General features: G+C 46.3%; 1 protein-coding gene across 4 annotated transcripts in view; it reads left to right on the plus strand.

Annotated features, from left to right (window-relative positions):
- The window catches only part of Myo7b (myosin VIIB), a 78,729-nt gene that overhangs the window by 30,734 nt on the left and 23,408 nt on the right, over window positions 1–24,587 (plus strand). For all 4 annotated transcript variants that reach the window (XR_007350874.1, XR_007350875.1, XM_048812144.1 and 1 more), the window contains exons 9-22: window positions 364–517; window positions 3,134–3,210; window positions 4,805–4,924; window positions 5,186–5,328; window positions 7,676–7,886; window positions 8,349–8,484; window positions 11,841–12,004; window positions 12,282–12,419; window positions 13,971–14,123; window positions 14,759–14,857; window positions 15,955–16,049; window positions 21,087–21,171; window positions 22,456–22,674; window positions 23,929–24,105. Coding sequence is in view for 2 of the 4 variants with exons in the window: in XM_048812144.1 (XP_048668101.1) it covers window positions 364–517; window positions 3,134–3,210; window positions 4,805–4,924; window positions 5,186–5,328; window positions 7,676–7,886; window positions 8,349–8,484; window positions 11,841–12,004; window positions 12,282–12,419; window positions 13,971–14,123; window positions 14,759–14,857; window positions 15,955–16,049; window positions 21,087–21,171; window positions 22,456–22,674; window positions 23,929–24,105 (1,971 nt within the window). In the remaining 2 variants the exon portion in view is untranslated. The remainder of the gene's footprint in view (window positions 1–363; window positions 518–3,133; window positions 3,211–4,804; window positions 4,925–5,185; window positions 5,329–7,675; window positions 7,887–8,348; window positions 8,485–11,840; window positions 12,005–12,281; window positions 12,420–13,970; window positions 14,124–14,758; window positions 14,858–15,954; window positions 16,050–21,086; window positions 21,172–22,455; window positions 22,675–23,928; window positions 24,106–24,587) is intronic.

Here is a 24,587-nt window from a genome sequence, read left to right on the forward strand (position 1 = left end):
GTGAACCTTGGGAAGTGTCTGTTAAAGGGATGAGCCCACAGTATTACACAGAGGCAGAGAAGCCAAGGCTGAGCATGGATGGATGACAAATAGGGAGCAGGGAACACCTGGCCCTAGGTCACACTGTGACCAAGTGCCAATGCTGGTGGCAAGGCAGGCATGCTGTACCCATGCCTCTGGGAATACTTTCCTGTATTTCTGAGCTTATGCCTAGATATGACCCTTTAGGATCCTCCCACAGCCAATGAAGTATGACTTCTGTGGCCTTTGGCTGAGTCTCTGGGATGTCAGGCCTTGCTGGCCTCTGGATGGAGGAGTTGGGACGTGGGGCAGCCCCGTTAGCTGAGATGTCCTGTTTCGCAGGGAAATTGCACCTCCTATGAGGGGCTCAATGATGCCAAGGACTATGCCCACGTTCGCTCAGCCATGAAGATCCTTCTCTTCTCCGACTCTGAGAACTGGGACATCAGCAAGCTGTTGGCAGCCATTCTCCACTTGGGCAATGTGGAGTTTATGGGTAAGGCCGTTTCTACCCTAGTTGCATCCCCAGGGAGGAAGAGTGGGGTGACTGGGACAGTAAGAGGAAAAAGTCACTGGGGATTTGTACCAGAGGGGCCCAAAGGTCATAGGGTCCAATCCAGTCCTGAAAAAATACTTATGGAAAATGTAGCTGTGATTTTGAGTGTCTCCTAGGAGAAGACATCAAAGCTTAGGAAACCCCAAAAGTGGAGACTCTGATCAGTTACTCTCCCAGTTTTAGCTGGAACTCCAAAGGACTACATGTTCAGGGTGAAGATGAACCAATGTAGAGAAATCTACACACAAAATTGCAAGCTAGTTCATAAGCATCAAGATGGTCTAGGGAGGCTGGAGATGTGGCTCAGTGGTAGAACGCTTACCTAGTATGTGTGAGACACTGGGTTCAATTCTCAGCAGCACATATAAATAAATAAAATATAGGTCCAACAACAACTAAAAAAATTATATATATAAAAAAAAGATGGTCTTGGAATTGAGGTATCCTGACCTGTTAGTACTGCCAAGCACCTAACCAAAGTTACTGACAATCCTCTCTGGAGGAAAATAACAGCAACATAGATTACTAATGATTTCTTCTAATAATATTTCAAATACAACATGCAGCATGTGCCCAGAAATAGGAACAAGAAAACAGGTACCATGAGCAAGTGCCAGCAGAAATAACAAGTAACAGAAATTTCACAAAGATTTCAGATATTGGAATAATTGAACAACAGTAAGAGATCTACTCTGCTTGCTGTGTTCAAGAAAAGAAAAATCTGAGTAGGAAAATTTAGACAGGGAACTGAACACTCTAGAAAATGACATCACATATTTTAAAAGGAGCCACACAGAAATTCTGACATTAAAAAAACAACACACCAGGCACAATGGCACATGCATGTAAACCCAGGAATTCAGGAGGCTGAGGCAGGAAGATCGCAAGTTTGAGGCCAGCCTCAGCAATTTAGCAAGCATTTCAGCATCTTAGCGAGACCTGTCTCAGAAATAAAAAAGGCCATGTATGATGGCACACACTGTAATCCCAGTGGCTCGGGAGGCTGAGGCAGGAGGATCATGAGTTCAAAGCCAGCCTCAGCAAAAGTGAGGTGCTAAACAATTTGCTGAGACCCTGTCTTTAAATGAAATTCAAAATAAGGCTGGAGATGTGGCTCAGTGGGCAATAGTCCCTGAGTTAAATCCTGGGTAACTCCCCCAAATAAAATAAAATTAAATAAATAAATAAATAAATGGGCTGGGCATATAGCTCAGGGGTTAAGTGCCCCTGGGTTCAATCCTCAGTACCAAAATCAACAACAACATCAAAATTAAGAACTTAGTGGATAAATTTAGCAGCTGGAGGAATGTGTGAGCTAAAAGAAAAGTCAGAAGAAACTGTAACTATAAGGCATAGAAAGGCAGAAAGATGGAAAGGTAGGAAGCGTACAGGACAAAGTGAGAAGATGTAGCTGTAATCCTGATGAGGAAGAGAGAGCAATATTGGAAGGGGTTGTGACTGGTTCTAGAACTAACCAAAGACATCAATTCACAGAGCAGTGGGGAAAGGACAGGCTTGGGGGGAAACTGTTTCAGAGCAGTGGTGTCCACACGGAAAACCTGAGCTGGGGCCACAACCTCATATCATACCAGAAAGCTGACTGCAGGCCAGTGGTAATTAGGGTGGACTGTCATCTATCAACTCCACTGGGCATTTCTGCCAGGGAAGTGCACGCTGACCAGAAGTGGGCATTAGGTGGTGGAAGAGTGTCAGAAACATGATGTTATGAAAATAAACAGAAAACAGGCACTGAGATCATGCCTAGACGGAACACTAGGGACCCCGTGTAGGAAATGAGAAGAAGCAAGAAAGAGATTTCCATGAAAGTTAGGCAAGTATTACTCCAGGGGAGAAGAATACCACTTTACAAGGAGAAGACACGTAGAAGATGTCAGTGTTGGGAGGAGGGTCCACATTTGGCTTTAGTTATTTTATGGCATGGACCTTACAACAACATAAGTTTTTTGTTTGATGCACTTTTATCTGTACGTTTTATTTCACAATATTTTTAATTAAAAAAGATAAATAAACAGCATCCCCACCCAAGCTTGGCAGGAGGATAGTGGCTCAGAGAGAAAGAACTTGAAGTAGATAGGTGGTCAGGAGACTGTTGTTAACAGTCAGTGCTCCATTAATGCTTGCTTTATGAGATTGAATGAACAAAATGAATGCCCAGGTGTCTAGGGACAGTAGAGTGGATTGAAGGTAGCTGGTGGCTCATTCTCCTGTAACAGATCCCAGTCAGGCCCTGCCTGTGCCCCTGCCAACTGGGTATCCCAACTTAGTCCAAAAAAACCCCCAAGATTCTTCTAACTTCCCTTTCACCCAGAACCCTGATCTCATCAGATAGAAAGAACTATGGTTCCCTACATTCATTCGCAGCTAAGGTGCTAATGACAGGTGGTCACCAGGAACATTCACTCCCTTCATGAGAGGGCCCTGAGAAAGGCAGTGGCCCACCCCCCAGGGACAGTTGCTGCAAAGTACAGATTTGGGGCTGCCCTCTGTCCCACCACTTTCCCACCCCAGGGTTGCTGCCTCTCTCTCTCTCTCTAGCTGCAGTCTTCGAGAACCTGGACTCCTCTGATGTAATGGAGACACCCACCTTTCCCATCATGATGAACTTGCTGGAGGTAGTAGGCTACTATGTTTGCTCTTTTCCACTTTTGAGAGAGACTGGGGAGCTTGGGCCCATAGACTGATGCCTGATTCTCATAATCCTGCCCAGGAGCTGCACCCCTACCTCCCTTCTCCCAGGCTCTGAGCTCTATCTCTGTGCCCTTCTATACACTGGGATGCCTGAGGGTGGGCATCAGGGAGGGGACCATTTGAGCCAATCACTAACAAAGCAGTGAAATGACTAGTGTAGCTTTAATTTGCATTTCTTCCTGTGTCCAGTGTCCCCTCCTGCCCTCCAGTGGCCCACCATGCAACATCCTCACTCTATACCACATTCATCCCTAACTCCTCACTCAAGCACCCAATCCCACACCCATCAGAATGTCTCTGTCCTGTGCCCTGTCCCCCAGGACTTCTCCAGGAGTTGTGCTGTTCTGGGAAAGTGGCTTGTGCCAATGAGTCATATGACTCATACCATCAGCCCTTCACATTATTCCAGGGACCAAAAGGAGCCTTGACCCAGAGGAAAGGTGGCAGGTTCTGGATGGGGATGTATTTTTGTAGTGGGAACTCTCCATATCACACCCCATGGACTGTTCTGTGAGAAATCAATATGATTAGAGGGGATAGGGGGGAAAGCGTTCACATTAATCACCTTTATTTGGCTTAAGGGATATTAGTCCATTTTTGGTTCTTGTAGCAGAATACCTGAGACTGGGTAATTTATGAAGAATTATGTTAATTGATCTCTCTCTTAATTATGTTAATTAAGTTCTGGAGGGGCTGGGGATGTGGCTCAAGTGGTAGCACGCTCCCCTGGCATGGGTGCGGCCCAGGATCGATCCTCAGCACCACATACAAACAAAGATGTTGTCTCTGCCGAAAACTAAAATGTAAATAAAATATTAAAAAAAAAAAAAAAGTTCTGGAGTCTGGGATAAGAGCAGTACCAACATCTGCTTGGGTCTGACAAGGGCCACCTGCTACATATGTACTGGTGGCCTCAGATGGCAAGACAGAGCAACTGAGCCAGAGAGAGCTTGTTTTTATAACAAAGCCACTCCCTAGGTAACCCAGTAATCTATTAATCCACAAACTGATTAATCCAATTATGAGGCAGCAGCTAGTTCCCACCTCTAACTACCATTAACATATGAATTGGGGGATTAAGTTCCCAGCACCTGCACTTTCAGAGGCCACATTCAAACCACAGCAGGCACATGGGAGCTTTGAGTTTTGCCGGCTCAGTGTTCCCTCCGTGGTGCATCCAGACTCCCCTTGCTTTTTAGGTCTGGGTATCTGAAGCCTGGCCTCAGAGCCCTCCCCATAGCAGGCCCTTTCCCAGAAGTCCCTTTACCAAACCCCGGGAGACCAGCATGCTCAGTCCTATCCAATCTTTTTCCTTAACTGTCTGCACTCCAGCACTCCCAGGACCCTGGCTGTGGCCCCAGTCTGGCCTGACCCTGGTCACAGGCATTGCCTTCCCTCAGGCCCTGGTCATGGGGTGTTCAGTCACAAGAGGGAACAAGACACAGCAGGAGCAGGTGGGAGTCTGGGTTCAGGCCCTGCTGCTCCACAGGTGCAATGCAGCTGTACCTGCTTCCCCAGGTGCAGTACCAGGCGCTCCGAGACTGTCTGATCAAGCACACCATTCTTATCCGTGGGGAATATGTCACCAGGCCCCTGAACATCACCCAGGCTGCAGACCGGAGGGATGCCTTTGTCAAGGTACAGAGATGTGGGAATAGGGCTTGCCCCTGGCCCTATTGGTGAAAAACAAGAAAGAACAGAGACTGATGAACAGGTCCCAATTCTGCCAGTCACCCGCCTAGGAATGTACCATGAGCTTCCCAGCCTGGGCTTGATTTCTTGGGGCAATAGTAGTTCTGTGACATCCAATCTTCATGCAGCCTTTTTGGGTGAACTTGGAGAAGGGTTAGCCTCCCTCTGTACCTTGAAGCTCAGAGGCTTCACCCCATGTCTCCTCAGGGCATCTATGGACACCTCTTCCTGTGGATTGTCAAGAAGATCAACGCTGCAATCTTCCCGCCACCTGCCCAGGACCCCAAAAATGTGCAGAGGGCTATCGGCCTCCTGGACATATTTGGCTTTGAAAATTTCCAGAACAATAGGTATGAAGATCTCAGTCCACCTGTTATCAGAAAATGGAAGAAAAGCAGCTTCTCTCTAAGAAAGCCAGAGGTTGCCGTCCCCAACTCCCATCCCACCTAACCCCCTTGCCACTGGGCTCCAAGCAGGGCCTCTCTCTCCCCCTCACAATGCCAGAGTGAGCCTGTGAGCAGGCCTGAGTCTTTCTGCATGAGATGGCCCTGCATACCCGCCAGAATCCCCAATCTGTCCAGAGAAGGTCACATAGCTAAATGCCTTCCCAGGGAGCCAGGCTGAGACCCCAGCATTCGTCATCCTTCTTGGGCCACCTGCTTGCTTCATGAACCAGAATGTTTTGTCACATGAGGTCATGGTGACAAGTTGAAATCAATAGCATTGATACAACTAGAGGTGTGTGTGGACCATCCCTGACTTTTGAGTTGGGGATTGGGGGAGTGAGGCAGGACACCTCTGACCTGGTATCCCCGCACATCTAGAAGCTAAAAATCTATGACCAGGGAAGGTAAGAACATTGTTACTCAACATGACTACAGTGAAGGATGGGGTGAGGTACACAAGGTGGCCGAGGGAGCCAGGCAGAAGAGCCAAACCTGGGCAGGTGATATTCTAGGGCATCATGATGGGCAGGTAATATCGCAGAGCATCATCACAGGTGGGAGTTAGTCAGATGCAGGAAACAAGGGCTGTGGGACAAATAGGCAGGAAGTATTCTGGATGCAGTCCAGATTCCCTGAGCCTGGTTCATTTAAAGGGCTTGGCAGGAAAGAGCCCAGGTCACTGGTTCCAAGAAGCAGGGGCTGGCCTAACCTTGACATGCTCCTGCCCAAGACTGTGTCTGTAAATGGAGCCTAACTTGGGAGGGATTTGGATGCCCCACCTTGAGAACCAGACATGAGCCATTCCAAGTGCAAACACTCTGGGACCTCAGCCTCCCAGCTAAGCGAGGGGACAGGGCAGAGGTTCCACCACTGCAGTCAGGTGAGAGGTGACAGGGCTGGCAAAACTATGCCTAGTGCCATGGAACCCTTAAGGCACAGTAAATTCAAGTGTAAATTGGGTTCTGGCCTCTGGGGAGCGGGACACAGGTAAACAGATCAAGCACACCGGGGACACCTTGGAGGTGGATGACTTGTTGGTCCTGGGGATCTAGCCATGTATGTGGCGATCCTGCCTTGAAGGATGGTCACTGGTGGCCACTAGCTTGATTTGTGACACGGCTGCAGTCTTAAAGCCTGGAAGGGAGATGCTGTAAGGACCTGGGTCCCCTGCTCTACTCCATCATGCTTTTTATGTGTGCTGGGCATGGGGGACATGGTGGGCCTGTTCCTGCTTACCTGGTGGTTAACAGATGTTGAACAAGCAGCCTCAGGCATGACGAGGTCTTATTTAAATAGGTGACCCATCCTGAGTTAAGAGACACCTAAGAGACCCAGAGACAGAGAGGAGGGGGCGCCAAATGTGTGGCGACTCAGTGATAGGAAAGAACCAGGAACATCCAGGGAGCTGTGAAAAGTCCAGGTGGCCAGAGAGTGACCCCAGCAAAGCTGGAACAGTGGTCAAAACTTTCTACTGTGGTCACTGTCTGGATCCTGAAAACATGGGAAGCCGGGAGGAGTTGAAGCCAAGGAAGAACATGATTAGATTTGAGGCCACCACGGGGCTCCAGAGGAGTACTGGAGGTGGCCTGAACTAAGACAGCATCAGTGGGGACAAAAAGAAATAAACATTTCAAGATGCTGTGTTGCAGCTAGCATGGACCAGGCTTTGGCAATTGGTAGGAATTGGGGAGAGGGCCAGAGTCAAGTGTAACTTCTTGATTTCTGACTTGAGTCAGGGGTGGTAAATGGAGGAGTCATTTCCCAAGGCAGGGAACCAGCAGGTAGAGCATGTTGGAGGATTGGTGGGGTGGAGAATTGCAGGGGACAAGAATATATCTGGTTGATCCAGAGCGTCCTAATAGATAGCGCTGGATTCTGGAAGCTCATCTCAATACCAAGGCCACTTGCCTACTATGAATCTGGAGCTTCTTGTGAGTACTTGGCCCCATAAGGAGAGTCTCAGTGAGAAGTTAGGCAGACCTTCAAAGGACTCTGTAGGTGACCCTAGGACTCGATGCTATGCTGGGCCTTCTTGTTTCTCTTTGACTGCCACGGGATGGAGGAGGTGATGGTAATGGAGGCACACAGAAGCAAGAGGTGTGGCAGGGAAGAGTGTGCATCTGTGTGCACGTGAATGTACATCATAAGTATGTGGCTGTGTGCAGATGGCTGGTGATCCCAGGGCTCCCTCCACGTATAACAGGGACCCACTGACCCTGCCCTGCCCTGGGTGGTGGCATTGCCTCTACAGTTTTGAGCAACTCTGCATCAACTTCGCCAATGAGCACCTGCAGCAGTTCTTTGTGCAGCACGTTTTCACCATGGAGCAGGAGGAGTACCGCTCAGAGAACATCTCCTGGGACTACATCCACTATACCGACAACCGGCCCACCCTGGACCTGCTGGCCCTCAAGCCCATGAGCGTCATCTCCCTCCTAGATGAAGAGAGCCGCCTCCAACAGGTGTGTTTCTGGGCCTTGGGGGCGGAGCCCTGGCTCGTGGGTCTCTTCTTTGAGGTTGGGAAGCTCCATTTGTGAGGCCCACCTGTTCCCAGGGTGGCTGAGACCTCTGCCAGGAATAAGTGGACAAGCCTCAGACTAACCAGACCCTCCCTTCCTTGAAGGCCAAGCTCAGGCCCACCTGAAGAAAGCTTTTCCTGGCTGCTGGGGCACCTGGACAATTGCCCAGGGGATAGAGCAGGAGGACTGGTGGTAGGGGGTGGCAGATGCAGCCTCTGCTCCTGGCTGGGCCCTCACTCACTATGACAAGTCACCAACCCCTGGGGATTAATGTCCCATCTGTCATTCTGAACCCAGCCTACTTTGTCCCACGAGGGAGCCCCTGAGCCCTGCCGGTGGGCCAAGCTGACCACCGCATGGCTGGACTCTGGGACCTCAGCTCAGAGAGCATCCGGGTTCTTCCAGGGTACAGATATCACCATGCTGCAAAAACTGAACAGTGTCCACGCCAACAACAAAGCCTTCCTGAAACCCAAGAATATCCACGATGCCCGGTTTGGCATTGCTCACTTTGCTGGAGAGGTTTACTACCAGGCCGAAGGTGGGTGACCTCCCCTCACGCACTCTCAGATCTGGAGCAGAGAGATCATAGAAAGGAGACTGAGAGAACGGGTGCTTTCGCCAATCCAGTAATGGAATGGCAGGGTTCAAAGCATGGATTTGCCTAGAGAAAGGAAGTGGAATGGAACCAGGCATTCGGTGACGTTTTGTGTTTTGGTAGTGGCTCTGCTGAGACATAATTCACATACCCTAATTATTCACCATTGAAAGTGGACATCTCAGTATGTTTTAAGTAGATTCCCAGAGTTGTGCAATGATTGCCACAACTTTAGAGCATTTGTATCACTTCCAAAGGCAACTCCCCATTAGCTGTCACTCCTGACACCGCCACCCCCACCCCAGGCAACAACTGATTTCTGTCCATCTAGGTTCACCTACTCTGGACATTTCCTGTAAACAGAATCATATACAGTGTGGCCTTTTGTGGCCGATTTCTTTCACTTGTCAACATGTTTTCAAGGTTTATCTATGTTGTCACTTGTATCAGTATTTCATTTTCTTTTTATTCCAGCATAACACTCTGTTGTATGAACATACTCTATTTTGTTTGTCTCTTCATCCGTTAATGAATATTTGAATCGTTTCTACTTTTGGGGTCTTCTGCATAATGCAGCTGTGACTATCCGTGTCCAAGTTTTTGTGTGGAATGTATGTTTTCATTTCTCCTGGATATATACTCAGCAGTGGAACTGAGGGGACATATGGCAACTCTCTGTTAATTTTTTTTTAATTTTGCTTTTAGTTGTTGAAGGACCTTTATTTTATTCATTTATTTATATGCAGTGCTGAGAATTGAACCCAGTGTCTCACACATGCAGGGCAATACTCTACCATTGAGCCACAACCCCAGCCCTCTGTTAGATTTTTTGAGGACCTGTCAAACTCTCTTCCAAAGTGATTATGCTACTTTACACCAGCAACAGATGAGGATTCCAACTTTTTTGCATCCTCGCCAACACATGTTGTTATCTGTCTTTTTTATTTTAGCTATCCCAGGGGGGTTGAAGTGGATCTCAGTGTGATTTTTTTTTAATTTACCATCTTGACCATTTTTAAAAAAATATCTTTATTTTTATTTTTATGTAGTGCTGAGAATCGAACCCAGTGCCTCACACATGCCAGGCAAGCGCGTTACTACTTGAGCCACATCCCCAGCCCCTCAGTGTGATTTTGACTTGAATTTCCCTGATGGGTAATGATGTTGTGCATCTTTTCATGCCTTTGTTGGCTATTTGTATATCTTCTTGGGAGAAATGTTTATCCAAATTCATTGCTCATGTTTCAATTGGATTCTTTGTCTTTTTGCTACTGAATTGCAACAGGATTTGTTTGTTTTTGTACTTGGGATTGAACTCAGAGGCACTTTACCACACTGCGCTATATCCCCAGCCGTTTTTACTTTTTATTTTGAGAAGAGTCTCACTAAGTTCCTTACAGCTTCATTAAATTACTGAGGTTGGCTTCAAACTTATAATCTTCCTACCTCAGCCTCCTGAGTTGCTTGGATTATAGGTATGAGCCATCACACCTGGCAAGAGTTCTTTTTTAAAAAAAAATATTTATTTTTTAGTTGGACACAATACCTTTAGTTTTATGTGGTGCTGAGGATCGAACCCAGGGCTTCACATGTGCTAGGCGAGTGCTCTACCACTGAGCCACAATCCCAACCCCATGGAAGAGTTCTTTATGTATTACAGATACATGTACCTTATCAGATATATGATTTGTAAATATTTTTTGTTCTTCACATAAGTCTTTTCATTTTCTTGATGGGGTCCTTTAGAGTGCAAAATTTCTCATTTTAAAAGTCCAAATTGTCTATTTTCTTTTCGTTGCTGTGTCTTGTCTAAGAGTTCACTGTCAGATCCAAGATCATGAATATTTACCCCTACATATTTTTGTAAGTGGTTTTCAGTTTTAGTTTTAGGGTCTATGATCTATTTTGAGTTACCTTGTCACACATTGAGGTAGGGTGAGCAATGGTTTTGAGTGGAGAAGAAAAGACTCGAGGTGGTCAACTGATCAGTGTGTTTAGAAAAATGAGAAAGGCCACTGAGCAGCTGGGGTTAGGAAAGCAGAAGAACTGGAGTGTCACTCTGCTGCATGCGTGGAGAAATGAGGAGGTGCTCTGCAGATACAATTCCAGTATTTGTCTATTTTTCCATTGGAAAGACACAGTGACAGGAAGATCAGGTATTTTACATAGAAGAGCGAGGTGCAGGGAACTCAGGGGAGTGTTTCTGATGGAGAAATAAGAAGGTGGGGTGGCCCCTTCCTGATTCCCTCCGGAACCTGGCTTTGGGCTCCAGAAAGGTCCCAGAACACCTCCTTTCAAGGTGGCCTGAAGCTGCCTTTGAGCCTTTCAGTGAATGCTCCTTCCTGTCACTCCCAGCTCTGCAAGGACCCTTGTGCCACCCTGCCCCAGCACCTGGTATAGCCCCCTGCGGAGTGCTGTTCCCACACAGGCACCTGCAGGCAGAGGAGGGGAAATGGGCTCCCTTCCTGTCTCCCACTCTGGGTTCAGTCTCCCCAGAAGCAGTTCGTCTTCAGCACTCCCTTGGAGTGTCCCTACTTCAGGGCGCAGCCACTCTTACCTGTGGCTGGAGGGCAGAGGCAGGGTCTTCTCACCCTGGGCTCCATGCTTGCCTTGGTCGGCTAGGGCTTCAGAAACAAATACCACAGGCAGGTAGCTCAAACAACGGGAGTTAATTTTCAGACAGATCTGGAAACTAGAAGTCTAATATCAAGGTGTGAGCAGGGTTGACTTCTCCTGAGGTCTCTCTCCTTGGCTTGTTGATGGCTGTTTTCTTCCTGCGTCTTCACACTGTCTTCTCTCTCTCTCTCTGCATGTCTTAATCTCCTCTTCTTATAATGACACTAGTCATATTGGATATTGGGCCCACCATCATGATCTTAGTTTTTACTTTAATCTCCTCTTTAAGGCCCTATTTCCAAATCCAGGAGATCCATGCACATTCTAACATCCTGGGGCTTAAGACCTCAACTTTTGAAGTTGGGATGACACAATTCAGTCCATAACACTCTGCCCCTCTCCCATTTCGGGAGGCTCAGTCTTCAGGTTGGACCCCAAAGGCAGACTTGTATTGGCTTAGATGACAGGGTGGGGGTGGGTTAGAGTGGGGATGGGAGCCTGGATTGTTGAGAGTTTGGAGCATACAAGTGACTTGGAACTGGGTAGAGATGTTGGGGACCATTCAGGATTTCAATGGGGTCATTGGGGATGGGGGTGATGTCCCTCTGAGCATGTTCATCTTCCCTGTGGGGTGCAGGAGATGGCTGAACTGGTCTGGTGAATGGGTCCTGTTGTCCCCACAGGCTTCCTGGAGAAGAACCGAGATATGCTGAGTACAGATATCCTTACCCTGGTTTACTCCTCCAAAAACAAGTTCCTGAGAGAGATATTCCATCTGGAGTCTGCAGAAACCAAGCTGGGCCACGGCACCATCCGTCAGGCAAAGACTAGGAATCAGTTCTTCAAGGTGGGTTTCCAGCACCTCCCAGGCCTCCTGGGTCTCTTTCCTCCAAGGGCCACAGGGCCAGAATGATGTGCACAGAGAAAACCATTTAAATCAACAGTGGGTGCCCAACTAGAAGCCTACGTACAGTAGGTGCTTGGGAGGCCTGTGCTGGACAGATGAATGAATGACTGAGTAAGTGCACTGGCCCTTGGCAGCAGCCCTCCTGGTGCAGAGGGTCAGCCATGCTCTGGGCTGCAGTTCCCCATGCTCAATTCATGCCCTGTGTTTACACCCACAGGGTACAGACTCCACCAAGCGGCCCTCCACCTTGGCATCTCAGTTCAAACAGTCCCTGGATCAGCTGATGAAAATACTGACCAACTGCCAGCCCTACTTCATCCGCTGCATCAAACCCAACGAGTTCAAGAAGCCACTGGTAAGCAGGAGTTTAGAGCACCCAAATATAGTGCTGTTTATCTGCTGTGTGTGCTTCACCAGGCTTTGGCTTCTCTGAGCATTGGTTTTCTCATCCATGAATTCAGACTCTTGCCTGCAGAGGTACAGTGAGGGTTGGACATGATGTTGGGGCACTCAGTAAGTGGCAGCAGCCAGTCCTAGGATTTTAGTCAGTCCTGGTGGCCGAGACGTGCAACATCTTTATCGAGGATTTGTATGGTGACGGGGTGGAAACCTGGGAGTCCCTGGTCCATCCATTCAGAGACTATAAATATAAGGACTCCCTAAACTTGGAGATGCCATTTGAAAGGATGTAAAATAACAATAAGTCATCTTATGAGGGTATAAAAACAAATATTTAAAAGAAGTATCTTTTGAAAAGAATGAAGTTATATGAAATTGAGGTTGTCCCATGAAATCTCAGGTATGTCTTCCTAACAGTTACAACATGCAGATGTTAGCAAACTGCTCTTTTTTTCCTTAACTGCTTCAGAGAAGCTTGTGCTCCCAGGGGGTCCCCTGCCAAGCCCACACTGCCTACCTTTGGAGCTGCAGGACAAGTGGGTGAACCTAAGTCTGAGGTCAGATTTTGTGGGCTCCGGATCTGAACCCTGGTTCAGCCAGTTAGGAGTATGACCCTGTGCAGCAGGCCTCATTTTTATTTAGATAGAAGCCAATTACCCCTACCACATAGAGCTGCTCTAAAGATTAACCAAGGAACGCTAGGCCCACAGGAAATATCCAATCAATAGCTGGTAACTAGTCACCCAAGCCTGACTGCTATGGGGCTTAAACCCACAAAGAGGTGGCTCTGTGGTCCTGCATGCTTTCAGGTGAGGTGATAAGCCTGATGGTAGACTTGCCCACTTAGAAGGTGTTTCCCTAGTGCCCCAGACTTGGGGGGGGGGCTCTCTGGAGGCCACGCTATGGCAGTCTTAGGGCTACCTGACACCTGGGGGAAAGTATCATGCCCAAATTCCTCTCTGCCTGCCCCACCAGCCTCCTAACAGAGGACGACAAAGCTCCCTATGGCCAATGCTCCCTCTGGTTCTCCTTTGCCCATCTCAGGGAGGGAAGTTTATAAATTGACTAGAAGGATTTCTGTCCCCAGCTACCAGATTTGTTTCTTCACTCCACCGTTCCACCGTGGGAAGCCAAGATGCGTGCAGTGCTCACAGGGGCACTTGAAAACATTTTCAATGGGGCACATGCAAATACCTTTTCTAGTCACAGTACTTTGTGTATCTTGAGAATGACAGAAGTGTGATGTTCTTACAGGAGCAGCAGTTTCTATGTTACTGATTTCATCTCCTTGGAAACATGTGATGCACTTTTCAGCCCCTTCCCCGACTTTCTTCAAAATGTCACTGTAGTTCAAACGTTTATTGAGTTCTTCCCAACTTGGGGGACAGCCAAATGGGTGTCTGGGCCAGCTGATCTTTCTGACTGTAGGCCTGCGTGCCAGGTGGTGGAGCAGTGGGGAAGCGTAGGGCCCTTTGCTCCCTCTGCGCTCTGCATCTTGACCCTGCAGCTCTTCGACCGGGAGCTGTGTATCCAGCAGCTGCGCTACTCCGGCATGATGGAGACCGTGCACATCCGCAAGTCTGGCTTCCCCATCCGCTATACGTTTGAGGAATTTTCGAAGAGATTCCGAGTGCTGCTGCCCAGCGCTGAGCGCAAGCCAGTGAGTGCACAGGCAGTAGATCAGTGCAACCCTGCGCCTCCGCCGTCCAGTCCTGCGCTGCGTCCAGCATTCCTCCAGCTTCCAAGTTCCAACAGGGGTGGTGTCCTCTTACTGCTCTCCTGGTGCCCAGGATGCCCTCTGGACCCCAGCCTTGACATGACCCCTGTCTGCCCTTCCCTCATCATCCTTTAATTTCTGTGAAAGCAAGGGAAGTGGCTCACACTGGCTGACCCTGGTGGCTGCAGAAGAGATATTTGCAGTTTTATTACGATTACACTCTGCTGTTGGCAGAATGTTAGGGAGCTGAGGTGTGGCTAGGAGCTCTTGGGGGCAGGAAGTCCCTCTTATTCTTTCTGGAATCCCCAACCATCCTAAAGGTTGAGGTGCTCTGAGGCCAAGTGTACAACAGTAGTAAAGCAGGTAGCCTCTGAGTCCTGAACCCTGAAGGCTTCCCTTGCTCACCCCTTGATCTGAGATGCCTGTTGCCTGGGCCCAGCAGCACAGACCCTGGACAGGAAGCCCTTGAGAGGAGGAAGGAGGCAGGATCCCTTGGAAACCCTGCAGGAAGCCCCCTCAAGCTCCCCATGGTCTCTGTTCCAAATGGCACTGAGCCACCCCCTGTTTTTCCTGTGCAGCTTCAAGACAAGTTTCGCCAGATGACCTTGTGCATCACTGAGGTGTGTCTGGGGACAGACAAAGAATGGAGAGTGGGAAGGACCAAAATTTTCCTGAAGGTGAGACCCTAAGGAACTAGTACATCACTAACTAGCCTCCTAAGACTTGGGGGGGGGGTGAGCACAGTGAGGAGGAAGAGGAAGAGATCAGAGCCAGGCTGAAGCCTGCCAGATCACCTGAGCCCCCACGCCATTCTCACCACCGCTGCCTGCCCACCCCCCCCCATTTATTCTCAGAGCAACCTCCTGGCCCCAGACCTCCAGTCAGTTTGTCTATCCATCTGTGTATGCATTGATAAAACCCATGCTGAGTCTGGGACCCAGACAGAGAGATATGGAGGCAAAACTAGCAAAAGAAACACCCCAGGGCACTGCCCAGGAGGGTAGAATGGATAGTGAGGGCCATACATGGGCATGATGGTGAGGTCAGTGTGGGCAGAAGGTTGAGGAGGGGAGAAGAGCACCCACCTCTCCTTTCCTTCCTTTCTTCCTTTCCTGGCTATCCCTTGAAGCCACAGCTAGGGTCGAGTCCATCTTTGTATCCCAAAGCCTGCCATGGCACACAGAGAAGCTCAGTTAGGGAGGCAGGAAGGGCCATCAAGTCCTCAGCCTCTCCTCCCCACTTACCATAGGGTTGCACTGCTCTGTGTCCTACAAGAGCAGTCCCTGCCTCCCCAGGGCTGAGATGGCTGGCTTATGCCTCTCATCCCAGGGTGCAGGGATCCAGGAGGAAGTAGGCTGCAGAAAGTCATGCCCAAGGCTCATCATCTCATGCTCATGGGTTGTGGGGGAACATTTTCATGTTGAAACAAGCAGGCTCTTTTGTGCTGTTGAATGCAAACACCATGCAAATTTGGAGAAATAAAATGCTTCAGGGGAATTTTGTTCCTCCTCCCCTGAAGTCTCCAAAGCAGAAATCAGAGTTGCCAGATTGAATTAGCAAGAAGAAACAGTTAAAATAGGAAGTTCTTGGAAAAGGGATAATTTCAGCTCCTTCCCTGAACTACCTCAAGAGCAAGTTAAGGGCCCCTTCTCCAGTTTGCCTTCCTGAGAGAAATCTGAAAGTCACTGACTTACAGAGACCAAGCCCTGGCCCAGGCAGGGACTGTGGGAGAGAGGATGGGGCAGCTACATGAAGGCATTGCTCCTGTCCCCAGGATCACCAGGACACCCTGCTGGAGATACAGAGGAGCCAGGCGCTGGATGAAGCAGCGATCAGAATCCAGAGAGTCATGCGAGGCTACAAATACAGGTGCTTGCCCCACCCAAGCCCCCACCCAGCCCACATGCCTGCTCACCATGTCTTTCAGGCATGCCTGAAAGGGAAACTGAGATACAAGGTCCCCTGACCAGCGACACCGCAGCCTGTGGGGACCAGAGAATTCTAAAAGGTTATTGGAATATTTGGAAGAAACAAAAACCACTCTGTAAATTAGAGATGGGACCAGACCACATATCTGCTCTGCTCTCAACTACATTTTGATGTTCTGCTTTGATCATCTTAAAGAGCATATGGGCTTGGCTTATGAGGTGGTTTAGTTTTAGAGGGGGTAAAATCCTCTCACTGTTCTCTTCCTGATCAGTACTGCCATGCATCATATAATAACATTTTGCATTTATGTCAGTGGTCCATAAGTTTGTATCACTTGGTGACTTCACAGCCATCTTGGTCTCAGTAAATACAGTTGACCCCCGACCAACATGGTTTGAATTACGTGTGTCCACTGACATGCAGAATTGGTGTTTTGGAGATTTATGACGATCTGAAAGAACTCAAATATGAACCACATAGTTCATAGACAGATCGTAGATAATATCAAAAAATTAAGAAAAATATGAGTACATAAAAATATGTAGATAATAGTCTTTTATCACTTACTAATATCTAAAATACAAAAATCTGTTATAAAACATTAAAAATCATCAAAACATTCCAGGCACAGTGTTGCATGCCTATAATCCCAGTGGTTTGGAAGGCTGAGGCAGGAGGATCACAAGTTCAAGGCTAGCCTTAGCAATTTAACAAGGCCCTAAGCAACAACTTAGCAAGACCCTGTCTCAAAATTTTAAAAAAATTTAAAAGGGCTAGGGATGTTGCTCTGTGGTTAAGCACCCCTGGGTTCAACCCCTGGTACCACACACACACAAATATCAAAACATACAAAAATAAACTCAGTTGATACATATTGCCATTCACCATCAAGAGACATGTTGGGGCTGTGTTGCAGCTCAGTGGTAGAGCACTTGCCTAGCATGCGTGAGGCCCCGGGTTCAATACTCAACACCACATAAAAACAAATCAATAAAATAAAGGCATCATGTTCATCTACAACTTAAAAAAAAGAGAGAATTGTAAACATAAGACTACAGGATTAAATTATAACTGCATAAAATTAACTGTATACTCATCATATGTTTAAAAATTATAGCTGCCTCTTGTGCTATTGTGGGGAGTCGCAAGTTATACTTGGATTTTCAATTGTGCAGGGGGTCAGCCTTCCTAACCCCAAGTTGTTCAAGGATCAACTATCTAGTCTATGATGGTTGCACAATGGCAAAATCACTTAATAGCACATTTCTCAGAACACACCTGTCATTCAGCAACACATGACTCCACTTGAACTTCACTCTAGGGTTAGCACATCAGCAAGGCCCCTGCTTCACCCCACCTCCATCACTCCAAGGGATTTGTAAGCCCCACTGCAAGGTCATGAGCTGGAAACCCAGGCATGAGAAAATGGGGGAAGGGATTTTGTATAAATCTAAATTTCCATTTCTCTGGAATAAATGCCCAAGAATTAATGGCTGGGTCAAATGTTAGTAACATGTTTTGTTTTTAATGAAACCACCAAACTGTTTTTGAAGAAGCGGGCTGTACCAGTTTACTTTCTCACTAGAAACTTATGGGTTTTTCAGTTGCTTTGATGTTATAATTTTATATTCATTCAGTTCATTTAAAAATTTTCTCTTGAGATCATAGATTATTTCAAAATATGTTGTTTAGTTTCCAAGTGTTTGGAGATGTTCTTGTTATCTCACTGTTATTGATTTCCAGCTTGATTCCATTGTAGTCAGAGATACAACTGTATATAAGTTAAATTCTATTTAATTTGTTGAGATTTCCAACACGGCCTAGGATGTGATATATCTTGGTAGCTGTTCTGAGGGTGTTTATAAAAACACAGATTCCACTCTTGTTGGGCAGAATTGTTGGGTGAAGTGTTCTAAAAGTGTAGATCAAATCTTGTTGGTCTGTAGAGATGTTGAACTCTAGATTCTTATTGATTTTTGTTTACCTGTCAATTGTTAAGAGGATGGTGTTGAAATCTCCAACTGTAAGCACGGATTTACCTTTTAAATTTCATTTCTATCAGCTTTGATTTCATTTTGTAGTTCTGTTATTAGATGCATATGGACTTGAGATTGCTATGTCTTCTTGGTAGATTTACTTTTTTTATCACCATGTAACATCCTTCTGTGTCTCTGGTTTTGTTTGCTTTGTTTTGGTTTTTGCTCTGAAGTCGACTTTACCTGATAGTAATATGGCCATTCCTATCTTATTTTGATTACTATTTCCATGATATTTATTTTTCATCTTTTTTGCTTTTTGCCTAACTATTCAGTATATTTTAAGGGAGTCTCTTATAAACAGTATGTAATTGGGTCATGACTTTATATCTATTCTGCCAATCTCTGTCTTGCAATTAAAGTATTTAGTCTTTTCACATTTAATGTAATTATGCATGTGATAGCTTGTGTCTCCCATTTTATATTTTTGTTTTCTATTTGTTCTATTTGTTTTTATTTTCTGTTTTCTTTTTCTTGCCTTTCTATGACTTACTTAAGCATTTTTTATAATTCCATTTTTTTTGTATATATAGCCTTCTTTTATATACTGGGGATTGGACTCAGTGGCACTCTACCACTTAGCTACAGCCCATTCTTTTTATTTTTTATTTTGAGACAGGGTCTTATTAAGTTGTTCTAGCTGGCCTCAAACTTGTGATCCTCTTGCCTCAGCCTCTTAAGTGATTTCTTTAGGATATGTGTGTCCTTGATTGGTACCATCATTTTAATACTTCAAGTTAAGTATATAACCTGTTTCTCTCTTGATGTCCATTTGCCCTCTCCCATTTATAATACAATTTCCTCAAATCTGTCCTCTAGAACTATATCAGACAAGGTTATGAATTTTGCTTCAATTATCAAAATATACTTTTAGAAAACTGCAAAGGAAACCTTATTATGTTTGCTCATATTATTGCTTATTATTTCTTTCATCCTTCCTGACATTCAAGGATTTCTTTTTTTATCATTTCTTTTCTGTGTAGAGAACTTTCCCAGCCATTATTTTAAGGTACATCTACAGATAATTCTCTTGGTTTTAAATTTTTATTCTTCATCTGAGAATATCTTGATTCTTTCTTTATTCCTGGAGGATCTTTCACAGGATATAAAATTCTAGGTTGGCAGCTATTTTCTTTCAGCACTTGGGAGATGTGTCATTTCCTCCTGACCTCCATGGTCTTTGTTGAGAAATTGGCTGTCCTTTGAACTGTGTTTTTCCCTTTTAAGTGATGTGTTGTCTCTTTCCGTATTTTCAAGTCTTTCCCCGCCCCTTTGGTTTTCAGAAGTTTGACTTAGATACAGCTTGATGTAGGTTTATTTGAGTTTTCTTATCTCCTTAAATCTATAAGTTTATATCTCCTGCCAAATTCATGAGCTTTCCAGTTGTTTTTTTATCATTTCTTCAGTTGCTTTTTAGCACCACCTCCTTCTCCTTTCTTTTCATGACCCTGATGACACAAAATATTAGATCTGTTGTTATAGTTCCACATATTCCTGGAGCCCTGTTCATAATCTTTTCATCTATTTTCTTTCTGTAATTTCTACTTTTTTTTGTACCAGGGATTGAACTCAGGGGCACTCAACCACTGAGCCACATCCCCAGCACTATTTTGTATTTTATTTAGAGACAGGGTCTCAATGAGTTGCTTAGTGCCTCGCCATTGCTGAGGCTGGCTTTGAACTCACAATGCTCCTGCCTCAGCCTCCCAAGCTGCTGGGATTACAGGTGTGCACCACCATGCCTGGCTAATTTCTACTGTTCTATGTTTTCACTCACTAATCCATCCTCTGCTATCTCCATTCTGTCACACGGCAGGGTTTTTTTAATCATTGTGTTTTTCAGTTCTAAAACTTCCACTTGGAAATTTAGAAATGGGAATTTATTTTATATCTTTTATTTCTTTACTGAGACTCTTTGTTTTCCAATTTGTTCCTGGTATGTTCACAACTTCCCATGAAAGCATTTTTTAAATGATGGCTAACATCAAGTGTCTTATGTAAAATGGAAAAATATTTGCATATCACATATGTACATCTTCCTATATAATTTAAATCATGTCTAAATGACTTATAATACCTATCATAGGGTAAATTCCGCGTAAATAGCTGTTATCCTGTATTGCTTAAGGAACAATGACGAGAAGAAAATGTGTGTACAAGTTCAGGACAGACACAATTTGTTCCCAATTTTTTTAAATCTGTGAGTGGCTGAATCTGTAGATGCAGAGCTTGTGTAGACAGAGGGCCAACTATGTGTGTGCATGTGTGTGTATGTGCATGCACAGGCACATATGAGTGAAATGCACATATTCTAGACAAATCAGCAAAGCTTTTGACTTAGTTAGACTGGGTAGGACCCAGGCAGATAAATATTGAAGTTCTTCAGATGGTTTTTAGTATGATTGAAATCTACAGTTCTAAACTTAAGGAAGTCTCTAAGAAAAGGTATTAGAATGGATAATAAAATTCATTAAGTGTGAAATAAAAGATCTATATGATTCAAGCTTACCTGAGGACATCTCTGTCTCCCTTAGAGACCAACTTTCAGATTCTCCTTTCTGTGTCTCACCCTGGGCTAGTGGCCAGAGTAGGTGGTGGTGTGTGTGTGTGGGGGGGGGGTCCTGGCAAGGAATAATATGTTGAGATGGGCTTTATGATTTCATATGTCTTGGCTGGGGGAGGGACAAGGAAGGATTTCTTGATTACTTTAAAAGTTGGACTGTCTTCATTCAGAAACTTGGGTTGTTGACATAATTGTCATTTTCCTAACCTGGCTGAGCATTTTTTTTGGTCTATAAAGGCGTTTGAGAAAGTACTGCATGGATTCCTGTTCCCTAACATCTTATTGTCCATCTTCCCTTCCAAATCAGTCCTCACTCTACAAAGGCTTTAAAGATGCCTGGGATTGTCACACACCTCTGGCTTGCATTTCCCCTTTTAGGAAGGAGTTCCTGCAGCAGAGGCGGGCAGCTGTGACCCTCCAGGCAGAGTGGCGAGGCTACTGCAGCAGGAAGAATTTCAAGCTGGTGAGAAAGCTCAGGAGGTTGGGCGGTCAGGAGCAGTAGATCACTAACTGTCCAATAAAAGGCAAAATTTAGAAGTTTGTTTCTCTGCATGAGAGATCTCAAACAGGAAGTGTCCCATCCCTAACAGACATGGAGTATAGATTTAGAACAACCAGACATCAGCACCCCCAGGCTCTCCTTGTAGCATAGTCACAAGCCCCATGTTTGTGGGCTTCACAATATTTTCCTATAGAATGTCGGGCATTCCCTGAGCTGGTCTGAGGCATTCTGTTCTGAATTGAGATAGCAACTATCTTTTTCCCAGCTTTCAAGCAACAAAATAAGGAAATGGATTGATTATTCCGTTTCAAGTACTCCTTATTTTTCTCCTAACCACAGGCACTTGCTAATGAGTATCTGCTCAATCTATGAAGTAGAGTGGCTATGCCCATGCCCTGTTGAACCTCTCTGGATCACTTGTTTTTGTCATGGCCATAACTGTGGTTGTGACATAAAATGATCCCATCAGCAAAACTGGCCTCAGGCCTGCCTGCATTCGATGTTCACAAAGAGTATGATGGTAGCTGATATGCATGGAAAGGCCACTTGGGACCTGTTGCTTTACATTCAACTTCTCATTTAATATTGGACCAACTCTATAAATCAAGGGCCTGAGACATGGAGGAGTTAAGTATATTCCCCAAGAGCATGCAGTTAGCAAGCTGGTTTTTCGAATGTGAATCTGTGTGATTTCCAAGCCCTTGAGCTGATTCGTCTTTAGAAGCTCATCCCAGGGGCTCAGGGACTGCTGTGGCCGAGGGAATTTTTGCAGCATAAAAGTAGGTGTTTATTCATATCTTACTTTCTTTCTATTTTAAAGACTCCCTGGGGGATTAGCTTGGTGAAGCCAGTCACAGGCCTATACAAGTGTGTTAGCCTACATCCAGTAAGGTGGCTGGACTTGGCTGGCAGGTATGAATGAAAATCAAGACTCTGGATTCTAATTGCCCTTGTGAAATCCATGCCAACTCCATCTATGGCCCCCAAGAGGCCACTTAATTATTTATGCTATTTAGCAAATGCTTGTTTAGCACTTACTTGCATGGCAGGCTCTCTTCTAAATACTTAACAAATAAAACACTCACTTCGTAGGCTCATTCTCATTGGTGTGTATAAGTTTCACACCAGCCCTATAACAAAAAGCAGGTGACTACAAAGCAAACTTGCAAGGTCTGGGCAATGCTGCTGTCTGTTTCCTCCTTGGGGCCTTCTGGTTTTGAACCCTCCTCTCTCTTGCCTCCACAGATCCTGGTGGGCTTTGAGCGCCTGCAGGCCATTGCCCGAAGCCACCTGCTGATGAGGCAGTTCCAGGCCACGCGGCAGAGGATGGTGCAGCTGCAGGCCCGCTGCAGGGGCTACCTGGTGCGCCAGCAAATTCAGGCCAAGAGGAGAGCTATAGTGACCATTCAGGCACATGCCAGGGGCATGGCTGCCCGGCGGAGCTTCCAGAGGCGGAAAGCCAAGGTAGGTGGTCACCCAGCATCTTGGGCAGGTGGCACTGGCTACGGTCCACGTGTTTGAGGGCAAATGGGAAAAATGGATGGCAACATAGAGCTCTCACCAGAAGCTCCTTTGGAAAGTCTTCACTCTCAAGTCAAGATGTTTAAATCTGTTCTAATTATTCGAGAACTCAGCAAGAATACAAGAAGCAAATTAGGAGGCATCTTCTGGGTTGCAATTTAGAAAGGACAAGAGACATCCCTTTCTTCTCCTTGTCCAAAGTTAGGGCAGCAGGGTTCTTCACATCTTCTGGGAAGACTCAGTCAGGGGCTCACAATAACAGGGGATAGGCATCAGATCAACCAGATGATGACCTTATTCCTAGAACCTGGAAGTGAAGCTCCTGGGTCTCTTCCCTTTAGCCTTGGGGACCTTTCTTTACAGGTGATAATTTCCCTAAAAGACATGGGAAACCTGAGCCAGATGAGCTGTGGAAGGGTCACTGTTCAAAGATCCCTGGTAATAGGATGGTGCATGACAGTTCAGGGGACAGAGAAACACCAAGGGGAGCTGTTGAGTTTCTAGAAGGCTTGAAGAAAAAGGACCAGCAGAGCAGCCCCAAGATGCATGCTCCTGCCTTTTGAAATCTCGCCCTTGCGTGATCCTCTTTCTTCCATAGGGTACCTAAGACTCAGCCTCATTCCTTCTTGCTTGGTTCTTTTTGTGATAAAGCAGAGTGGATTGGATGACATTTCCTTTTGCCCTCCGATGGAAATTGGGTCTGCTGTACAAACTACCATTACAATAAACAGGGCACGTGAAAGAAGAGACCCTCAGACAAGTCAGGAGCATGCTCCTGAGCTTGAGTGTCCCTGGCCTGGGTGTAAAAACACTCTGACCCTGGGGACCTCCCTGGTAGACTCTTGATGCCCTTTGAATGAGGGGGACCCCCCCATGTGCCTGAGTAGTGGTTTTGCTGCTGAGGTTTGGACTCCCTGGAGTTTCAGGTGGTACCTTGGAGGTCAAGCCAGCAACTGTAAATCCCTAGACCTCTGATTATCATTGGGAAGTGAAAAGCTCTGGTTGGTTGATCTCCACTTACCCTAACTATGAAAATTTGTTATTTGGGGGCAAAATATATTGATTTGGATGAATAACTGCATGACAAATTTTACTTGGCTTCTAAAAGTTACTTGGCCTATGAGGGCAGGCAGAATTGAGTCCCCTGAGCCCAACTGGGCCTGCAAGTCACCTTCTCCCCAATGCTTGTGTATGCAGGGACCTCTGGTCATCCCGGTCAAAGAGCAGAAGAGTGAAAATCAAAATGTTCTCCCTTCCAAGAAGCGCAAGTCCATCTATGATACTGTCACTGACACAGAAATGGTGGAGAAGGTGTTTGGCTTCCTTCCATCCATGATTGGGGGCCAGGAAGGCCAGGCCCCAACTGGTTTTGAGGTAAGACAACCCCAGAGGGAAATGGGAGAACCTGCCCAGCCCCTGATCTCAATCAACCCCTTGGCTTCTTTGAAGAAGCTGCCAGGGTGGGTGGCCAAGGAAGTTCTGCAGCCCTGGGTGATTGTTCAGAAAAGGGGAACCAGCATGCATTTCTGTGGTCAACCCTTTGGAGCTAGGCAGCTTTCTCCCCTACAAGACATCCTGGAGCCTCTTCTGTGTAAATGAATGCTAGGGAGCTTTCAATCAGGCAGCACCTCCCACCTATATGTGGAGCCTGGAGGCTGTTGCTTTGCAGAATATAACTGGGAAGCTGAAATGCAGAGAGGACTAACCCTGAAACAGGAGGATGTGAGGTCTGAGGCTGGTGGTGGTGGGGATATGGAAGAGGGTAGGAAGGGCAGTGTCCCAGGGCTGTCCTATAGACCCTCACTATACCCTGCTCTGGGTCCCAAGACCCAGTGACCTAGGTACTTTCCCTCCAT

The sequence above is a fragment of the Marmota marmota genome, unplaced genomic scaffold (genome assembly GCF_001458135.2).
Source record: "Marmota marmota marmota unplaced genomic scaffold, marMar, whole genome shotgun sequence".
Lineage (NCBI taxonomy): Eukaryota > Metazoa > Chordata > Mammalia > Rodentia > Sciuridae > Marmota > Marmota marmota.